The 9,875-nt window shown below is 37.9% G+C and overlaps 1 protein-coding gene and 1 pseudogene across 1 annotated transcript; both read left to right on the top strand.

Moving 5' to 3' along the window:
• Positions 1–751: 751 nt before the first annotated feature.
• Positions 752–5,738, top strand: LOC120193401. The gene is made up of 4 exons (XM_039195907.1): positions 752–1,256; positions 2,185–2,417; positions 2,565–3,345; positions 3,457–5,738. The coding sequence occupies exons 2-4, from the start codon at positions 2,187–2,189 to the stop codon at positions 5,535–5,537; spliced, it is 3,093 nt and encodes a 1,030-aa protein (XP_039051838.1). The 5' UTR covers positions 752–1,256; positions 2,185–2,186; the 3' UTR covers positions 5,538–5,738.
• A 1,437-nt stretch (positions 5,739–7,175) lies between these two features.
• On the top strand, positions 7,176–9,434 carry LOC120193337 (annotated as a pseudogene).
• The last annotated feature ends 441 nt before the right edge of the window (positions 9,435–9,875 follow it).

The following is a 9,875-nucleotide window of genomic DNA, read 5'->3' as shown; positions in this document are numbered from 1 at the left end:
TAAAAGATATTTTATTGAGAGAAAGTAATTTTTAATCTTTGAACTCGTCAAAATTTCTCAATCTGGTATTTAAATTTTTTAGCCCACATTGACCCTTAAACTTAAAATTTATTTTTCTTTTATCATTTTGGTAAGTGAAGGTTTGAGATTGTGCAACGTATCACAATATCAGAGTGTTATATCATCAAAAGAACTGAGAATATGAAAAGTTTTCAAACTGAAGGACTAAAGTGTACCAAAAAAAGTTGAGGGATCAAAATGGGAAGAGTTTCCAAGTTCAGGGACTAAAAGTTGCTTTATCCCTTTTATCAATAAACAGCCTTTGTTTGATGGTAAAGTAGAACAGAGGATCGACCAATCAAATTCAACATAAACAACGTCAGTAGGCGAAAAAAAATAAATAAATAAGAGCTAAATTTTGTAGTTATGTCTGATTGTGATTAATCAAACTGTTTTCTCTCTCTTAAACCTCAAGAAAACTCATCATTCACACAGTATCAGAGGGCCCCACCTATTGTCTGTTGTATTAATTAACTATCACCCAGGTAAACACCGATTAAAAATGCAAATTATCTCCAAAAAATACCCTAAAAATTGGATATTTTAAACTTTAATAAATTAGGGGGTTTATATTATAATGGAGGTTAAATATCTGTACCAAAAAGCAAGGAAGGTGGAGAGAATCTAGAAATGCTCATTTATTTTATAGTTCCTCAAAAAACCCAAAGGGGAGAGAAAATTATATAAAAAAATGTATAGAAATGAAGGAAATGTGAGAGAAAGATGTGAAGAAGAGCAAACAGAGAATAAAAAAAAAGGAGAAAGACCAGATGTTGACAAATTTAATGTCACTGCTCTTAGAAGATCGTTCGTTTCCTGAGAATATTTCTTCACCTGGGATCTCCATCTTTCTCTCTCTAACTCCATCCCAAAGCAATAAACTCCTCCATATATATTTCCCTTTTTCTTCTCAATATTCTCTCTCTAGAAGCAAAAATAAATATTAGAATTTTAACAAGATTATTTCTTTCTCTTTCGTCCCGATGACGATCTATAGTGTTAACAAAGCACCCACTTTGTTGTTTTAGCTGTATTGTCTTTTTATTACTATATTTTTGTTGTTTTAAAGCTTTAATCTTTTGTTGATATTCCGGGTAGTTTTGGGAGCTTTTGAATTTATCTATGATGGGGAAGTGTTCAAGCTAAATCCATGGGAGAATCTCGAATGAATTTTGATTAGAGGATGTGGGTCTGAGGTAAAATTTTGTTCCTTTTTCACTTTCTGGTAATTTGACTTATATATATATATATATATAATTTATTATCTTATGATTTTGTTAATTGGGTTTTCTTTATTTTCTTTAATTATTCATTACTTTTTCCTCTTTTTTGGCTAGTCTGATAAATTGTGGGGGTTATAATGGCTTTGCAATTGAGTTAATTAAGCCTAAATCTCAACTTTATTTATATTTTGAATTTTTGGATTTTGGTTGATGATTATTTTGATTGGATGGATGATCTCAGCTTTTGTAATGATATGTTCATCTGTTAATATTTGCTTAATTTCTGTATTAGTTATGTTGGATCTTTTGCCTTATTGATCATAGGATCCCTAACTTCCCTTCTTTATCAGTATCCGTTTCTGCAAAATTTTGCCTTTATATGGGAAGTTATAACATATAGGAAGTGTTGTGGTGATTAATTGATACTGTTGTTGCTTACATTATACTTGTATAAATCTTAGTGTATGTGTATGCTTTTGGTTGCATTGCTTATGGACTTATACGATCACGACTTATTTCATCGAGCTTCGATTGCTGTAATTGCATGCATCATATGAAATTGCAGATATCATCAATGAGGGTGTTTTCTTTAATACTATGATTCTTGGTACGAAGGTGAAACTCTGCAATTTTAGGTGGATTGTGCTCTTTATACTTGTGATAGTTTAAGGTAATCCCGATTGGCTGTTGAATTCACTCGTCTACTGGGAACCTAGGCCTTCAACTATATCGGATATTAGGCTTGGTTTAATGTTGGTAGTCGTTTTTGGGTAGAGCAAAAATGACTCCATAACTGATTACTCCATTCTAATGGTTATTGCTTTTAATGTTCATGGAGTCTGGCAACAATAGGGTTCTATTCTCCTTGTTATGTCATTCTGGTCTTGTTTATTGATTTCAGGAATGGGAACAAAAGTTCAGTTGAAAAGCTGTTTGCCCGGATATTTTTCAATGAGGGATCTCAACGAGGATTCAAATAGTTGTAGCTGGCCACATTATTATGAGGATAAAACCTTGACAAATGGTCAGCATTACAATGGCTTTTTCTCGAGGAATGTCGATGCATATCTCGGGCATGATAAGGACACATTGAAGAGAATAATGTTCAAGCACGAGGATATTTTTAAGAATCAGGTAATAAGATCTTTGCTGTTTTTGTGCCTTTATATATGGTCTTCACCTGCATGTTTGAATGGAGTTGAGTCACTGAATGTTGCTTGTTTATATAATAGACTTTGTTTCGAAGATATTTAAATATCTAAGTTCTTTTTATTCCTCTAGGTGTCTGAGCTTCACCGCTTGTACAGAATACAAAGGGAGTTGATGGATGAATTTAAAAAGAAAGATTTACAAAACAATCGGATTCCTATTGAGCCATCGTTATCATCAAGCCTGTTAGCGTCGCAAATTACAACCGAAGAGGCTAACAAATGGCATATCCCTAGCTTCCCGGTGGCAAACTCTCTTAATGGTCTACCATCAGTTTCTGCTGTTGAAGATACTTATTCTCGCCTTAGTTCAGTGAAGGGAAGTAGCAACCGAGCCGATCCCTTAACCCGGAATGGAGGTAACATAAAGGATGCTGAGGTGTTGGACTGCAGACCCACAAAAGTAAGAAGGAAAATGTTTGATCTTGAACTTCCAGCAGACGAGTACATTGACACTGAAGAAGCAGAACAGTTCAGAGATGACACAGCATCTGGCACGTCAAGTTATCTTCTGAATGGAAATGGGAAAATCAGGCCTGCGGGTGGTGGAAAGCCATTTCATGCAGGGAAGACTGATTGCCTCGAAGATGCTTCAAAGTCCAATTCATGCTTGAGGGGTAAAAATAGTTTGGCTGACTTGAATGAGCCTGCTCAGATCGAAGAAACTGATGGTTCTGCATTTTCACACTTTCTAGGCCATGAACTGTCTGCTAAGCTGAAGCAAGAGCTTCCTTGTTTTCCAAAAGACATTTCTGTGAATTCTCTTCGCGAAAGTGAGAAGAAGTCTGTAAGTAATGTACATGTTGAAAAAAACGGAACCGTGAGACGATTCTTCTGTGACGTGCTTGAAGCAGGTAATACTCACTTGTGAACTACTGAACTTAAAAAATCACTGATTGCCCTTCCTATCATAATGTTACATGTATTTATGATTATTCTTGTGTGGTTGTTATCTCCGTTTTCAGGGCACAGTGCAAGCAACTCAAAGTTGATTTCTAAAGGTTTTCAGCAACAGAAGTCGCCTGTATCTTCTCAGCAGGTACAGGTTCCTTATGAAAAAACTCCTGATCCTCGAACATTTTGGGCAATCGATCAAAGCAAGGCCGATCTCTCAAAAGAAATAATACTCCGAGGTTTAGAAGTTCCCAAAAGAAATGGTGAAATCTTTAATAACAGTCATCCCGAGTCGATTGTCATGTCTAATGTACGTAATTTGAATCCATTTGCTTCTTCTGAAGTCATAAAGCCGTGGTCTCATTCGGTTACTTATTGGGACAAGCCTTGCAGTAGCTTAAGCGAGAAGTCAATGACAGTTCCAACTCACCCATTTTTGAATTCACCTGGTCCTTCAAGTAAGAGTTCTGTGATGTCGTCTCCGAGCATTGGGATTTTCGGAGAGAAGTGGCAGATGAGTAGCAATTCTAGACTTAATCCAAGTTTCGGAAGTGAATTTTCCAATCGAAATGGTTTTTATTATGGTTCCTCATCGGTGTCCAAGGAATCTGCAGTTCGCTTCCCATCAGTGAGTTATGATAGTAAGGGGGTCTCTGAGCACTTCCCTTCTCATGGTTCAACTAAGCCTTACGGCTGTTCAACTAGCGGTGATATGAAGTCAACAAGTGTTGTAAATTTGAATGTCGTGCTTTCAAACAGGGCATCAGATGAGCCGGTTTTGCAATGCGGTACTCGAATAGATGGAGGAAGAAACCGTGAAGATCATCTCCGAGGGCTACCGTGGCTACAAACCATGCCTTTTTGTAAGAATGATGCCACAAGTGCTGGCAATGATTTCAATCAAAATGTTACACAGGATGTGAAGTCGGTTTCATTCTCCAATAATGTTGACACCAGCAGGAGTGAACATCTGCACAACGAAAAGATACTCGGGATCCCCATTTTCGAAAAGCCTTTTGTTTCTAAGAACGAATCTTCTTTGACTGCACCGCACACATCTGTTCCTCGATTTGCCGAAGTTGAAGCAGAAAATAAAGGAAGGAATAGGTTACTTGATATTAACTTACCTTGTGATGCAACTCTTCTGGACATGAACCAAGACATTGTTGCAGAGAATTCAGCCATAGAGAAGGAAACAAATACAAAGGTCTCAAGTTTCCGACTTCAGTTGGACTTGAACTCCTGTGTTGACGAGGATGAAGCTTCTTTTACACCCTCCGTTCCGAGCACCGGTACGAAGACAACTCCAGGGATAGATTTGGAAGCACCATTAATTTCGGACCCTGAAGATGTCATTCGTGGCGAAGAATTATTGGAAAAGGCATCTGAACCATCTTTGCAGTCAAAACAAAGTAAAGATCACTTTGTGCAGGATGAACTTGCAAAGATTGCAGCTGAGGCAATAGTTGCCATCTCATCATCTTGCCGGGACAGTAATTCGGATGATGTTGATTGCAATTCATCTGAAAACACTATGACAGACCCCCTAAATTGGTTTGTTGAGACAATTTCCTCTTTTGGAGAAGATCTCGAGAGGAAGTTCGAGGCTCTTACTAGCGGTAAAGATAGAGATCGAGATGAATCTTCCTTAGAAGAGATTGATTATTTTGAATCAATGGTTTTGAACTTAGCAGAAACCCGGGAAGAGGATTATATGCCTGAGCCTCTGGTACCTGAAAACTTCAGAGTAGAAGAAACAGGAGCTACATCTTTGTTAACGACTCGAGCACGAAGGGGACAGAGAAGGCGAGGAAGGCAGCAGAGGGACTTTCAAAGGGACATCCTTCCAGGCCTTGTTTCCCTATCAAGGTATGAGGTTACGGAAGATCTTCAGACATTTGGAGGACTTATGAGAGCAACCGGTTATTCATGGAACTCTACCAGAGCCGGGTGTGGCCGGGGGAGGCGACGGTCGGTAACTAGTTCCTCTACTCTAGTAGCTGCCACAACTTGCATGTCATTGACACAGGAGCTTAATAACATTGAAGTGGGGCTGGAGGATCGAAGCCTTACTGGATGGGGGAAGACAACTAGGCGGCCACGCAGGCAACGATGTCCAACGGGTAATCCTCCATCTATTGCATTAACCTAAGAAAAAAGAATTTGAGGCTTTATTCATCGAGATTGCTATAGAGAAAACTAGGTCATTATTGTTCATCTGCTTTGAGATTTCCTCTTAGCCTGAAATTAGGCAATACTTGATTTTCTGTCTTGGGGTGATTAAGAACAACTTGCATTACCCATAAATAATGTTGCATTATTTCTTCCAAGACATATAGGACAAACATGCCTTCAGTTTTGCCAATATAGTGAAACCACAAGAGCTTTTCTTGTGTCATTGCGGCTGTTTTGAACGGCGCCAAGTGTTTGTGGTTTGTTTGGTCTGGTTAATCACTAATCTACGTTCCTAGGATTCGGTTGTAAGTGTCGTCGGATATGGATGAGTGTCCAATATTGGTATGTTCAGTTTTGTTCAGGTTCTTTCATGTGTTTGGAGGATCTTTTCAGGGTCATATATCCATACTCATGTTCGGATACGCATTCATCGAATACGAGCATCGGTTCCTCCAACAGATATATAAATGTTAAAGATTTTCGAAACATTTTTCGGACAAAAGGGTAAATATCCCAGAAAGAATTTCGAATAACAGCTGAGAAAATATGGGAAAATTGTTTGTTTCATGAGAAAGTTGCAAAAGAAGAATGGAAAATTTGTGTGGTTCATGACAAAAGGTAAATATCCATTCAAAATTATGTGATTGAATTGGTACTAGGATTTTTTTTCTTCAAATTTTTGTAAATTATAAAAATAACAAAAAGGAGAATAAGAAAGTGAGAAGCACGGAGAGAAAGAGAGCGTGGAGAAGGATTGATAAGATGAAGGATTTCGTATGCAGCAGAAAAGGAGGTGTCCGAGTCCGAGTTGATTCGTAGTACAATATATCTCCCGATGGTCGTTAGTCAAATGCCCCATCGCTTTTAGATTCTCTCTTGCCCAATCACCATTCACTTTCCACTTTTCAATGTCGAGTCCCCCGTCTTATTTTATTTCTCCTTTTGAGGCTTGCTTAATTTTTCATTTGCACATTGATCCTCCATCTTTTATTTATCTATATGATAGCGCTCCATTCAAATAACTAATTAATGATAAAAATATATTAATATTAATATATACTACAATTAAATAAACTAGTTTAACTCCTTTAATAATTAAAAGTTTTAAATTAATACACCGCTTAAATATATTTTGGCCCCTCTAAAAGGGTTAAACTTCAGTTCAATCCTTTCAAAAAATTTAAAAGTGTAATAAGCTAAAGCAATGCTAAAACTACAATTTGACTAGAAATATAAAATTCAATTTCGACCCTCCAGGAAGTTTTGTGATTTCACCCCTAAGAAGGTTAAAATTTGACCTTTTTCTAAATATAGTTTTATATAAAAATATATTATTTGAATTAATCATCGGTATCCGATCTATTGATATATTAATTCAGTTGATCGAATCTAAATTTTTTAAGAATAATCATATTTTATTTTACCATTGAGGTGACCTGATAAGTTTGTAATTTTTTAAAGATAATTTAGATACCGTATAAAAGAATTTAATAAAATTAAATTAAATTAAATTATAAATAAAAATAAAAATATATAGATAAGAAACCTACCTCTTGGAATTACTTCAAAAATCAACTAACGAATCAATAACTGAGGAAACCAAACCGTACGACAAAAAATGGCGGGTGCGTTTAACTACAAAGCTTAAACGTTAAATAACAATGGTGACAAAACTTCTCGCTTTCTTTCACAGGCGAGTTTCTCGTCCTCTTACTAGGAGGGAGCCTTACTTTCAATGGAGATCTCTTTCTTACACTATTGACCGCCCTTCTGAATACCCTTCGTCTTCGAGCCATTCTTTTGCATCAGTGCTCTCGATTTCTTCGAACCCGTCTTTTGCTCTTCTGGGTTTTTGCAAGAACATCGATTGTCTGAAGAAAGTCCGCGCCTTGTTCGTTGTAAGTGGGATCAAAAGTGATCTTTTGTGCCATACCAAATTGGTTGGCCTTTATGGAACATTTGGGCATGTTGGTTGTGCCCGGTTGGTGTTCGATCGAATTCCTGAACCAGATTTTTATTCATGGAAAGTGATGATCAGGTGGTACTTTTTGAACAATTTGTATACGGAGATTATTGGGTTTTATACTCGTATGAGAATGTGTGTTGGAACGTGTGATAATGTCTTCTTTTCGATTGTGTTAAGGGCGTGTAGCGAATTGCAGGATATTGATGGAGTAAAGTACAATGTGAAATCATCAAGGTAGGGAATCCTGATAGTTTTGTTCAAACTGGCCTTGTTGATATGTACGCTAAATGTAGACAAATCGAATGTTCGCGGAAGGTTTTCGGTGAAATTCTTTGTAGAAACGTGGTTTCTTGGACTTCGATGCTCGCAGGATATGTACAGAATAATTGCGCTAAAGAAGCATTGGTTTTGTTTAATAGGATGAGAGAAGCAATGGTTGAGAGCAACCATTTCACGTTAGTTAGCTTAGTGACTGCTTGTGGAAAATTGGGGGCTTTGCATCAGGGGTGCATGGATATTTTATTAAGACAGGTATCGAACTTAATTCTTACTTGGTGACTGCTGTTCTAGACATGTATGTTAAGTGCGGTGGTCTACGGGATGCTCGTTCTGTATTCAACAAACTTTCTTCTGTTGATCTTGTATCAATGACTGCAATGATTGTCGGATATTCTCAGAGCAGATTTCCTGACGAGGCTTTGAAGTTGTTTGCTGATAAGAAAAGTTTTGGGATATTCCCCAATGCCGTTACCGTTGCAAGTTTGCTTTCAGCATGTGCACAGTTGAGCAATTTGAGCATTGGAAGGTTAGTTCATTCTTTGGGGATTCGGCTTGGAGTTATTGTTCCAACAGTGGTAAAAGCCCTAGTGGACATGTATGCAAAGTGTGGAGCGATTAGAGATGCTAGGTACTTATTTGAGACTGTCTCAGATTAGAATTTAATTGCCTGGAACACGATCATCTCTGGTTACTCACAAAATGGGTTTGCATATGATGCACTCGAACTGTTTCATCGAATGAGATCGAAATCAGTGTCACCTGATGCTGTCACACTGGTTAGCGTCTTGTCAGCCTGTGCTTCAGTTGGTGTTCTCCAAGTTGGTTCTTCACTTCATGCTTACTCTATAAAAAGCTGGCCTACTATCGTCTAGTGTTTATGTTGGCACTGCGCTTTTGAATTTCTACGCCAAATGTGGGGATTCTAAATCTGCTCGTGTCGTGTTTGACAGTATGGGAGAGAAAAACACTGTCACGTGGAGTGCAATGATTGGTGGTTATGGAATTCAAGGGGACAGTAGTGGTTTTCTTGCACTTTTCAGTGATATGATTAAGGAAAACTTAGAGCCAAATGAAGTAATCTTCACAAGGATTTTATCTGCATGTACCCATACGGGGAGGCTCGGGGAAGGATGGAAATATTTTAACTCAATGTGCCAGGACTATAACTTTGTTCCTTCTATGAAGCACTATGCATGCATGGTTGATATGTTGGCCCGTGCTGGAAGGCTTGAAGAAGCCTTTGATTTTATCGAAAAATTGCCTTTTAAACCAGATCTTACTTTGTTTGGAGCTTTTCTTCATGGATGCGGACTCCATTCGAGATTCGATCTCGGGGAAGTGGCTATCAAGAAAATGCTCGATCTGCATCCTGATAAGGCTTGTTATTACGTTCTTATTTCTAACTTGTATGCCTCGGATGGGAGATGGGCTCAGGTTAATCGGGTAAGGGAATTGATGAAGCAGAGTGGATTGAGCAAAAACCCTTGTTGCAGCATAACAGAGATGGAAACTAATAAAAACCTTTCGTTTTCTAGAGTAGCATGTCTTGCTTAATCTTTGACATGCTTCGTCAGAGTTGACCAGACCTTATCAGAAAAACTGAAGGTAATCTGGCACTGTGTTGACTTTGAAAGGCATGTCGAGTTCTAGATGTTGGTTTCTAGAGTAGCATGTCTTGCTTAATCTTTGACATGCTTCGTCAGAGTTGACCAGACCTTATCAGAAAAACTGAAGGTAATCTGGCACTGTGTTGACGTTACAAAGGTTCTTTGAAAGGCATGTCGAGTTCTAGATGTTGGTTTTGCACTAGAAGTCGTAGCTGGTTGAAGTTGAAATGTCCTGGATCTTCAATGGGTATCGGTAATGAAGCTTGTGGCAAGAAATAAGGTGCCGACGGAGAATATAGTTTCCGAGAGCAGTTTGAAGATTCATTGCTGTAACTTTCTTGTGTTATTACTCTAACATGCGAGCATTAATTATTAGCAATTTTCAAGGCCCGGGAAATCGTTCAGCCAATTCGAGCTCTATATATGGAAACATGAGATGTTATCCAGCATTTGGTAATCTATG

Source organism: Hibiscus syriacus, unplaced genomic scaffold (assembly GCF_006381635.1).
Source record: "Hibiscus syriacus cultivar Baekdansim isolate YM2019G1 unplaced genomic scaffold, ASM638163v2 tig00116995_pilon, whole genome shotgun sequence".
Taxonomy (NCBI): Eukaryota; Viridiplantae; Streptophyta; class Magnoliopsida; order Malvales; family Malvaceae; genus Hibiscus; species Hibiscus syriacus.
Note: the sequence above shows the minus strand (reverse complement) of the source record. Positions and strands in the feature narration are given on the sequence as shown.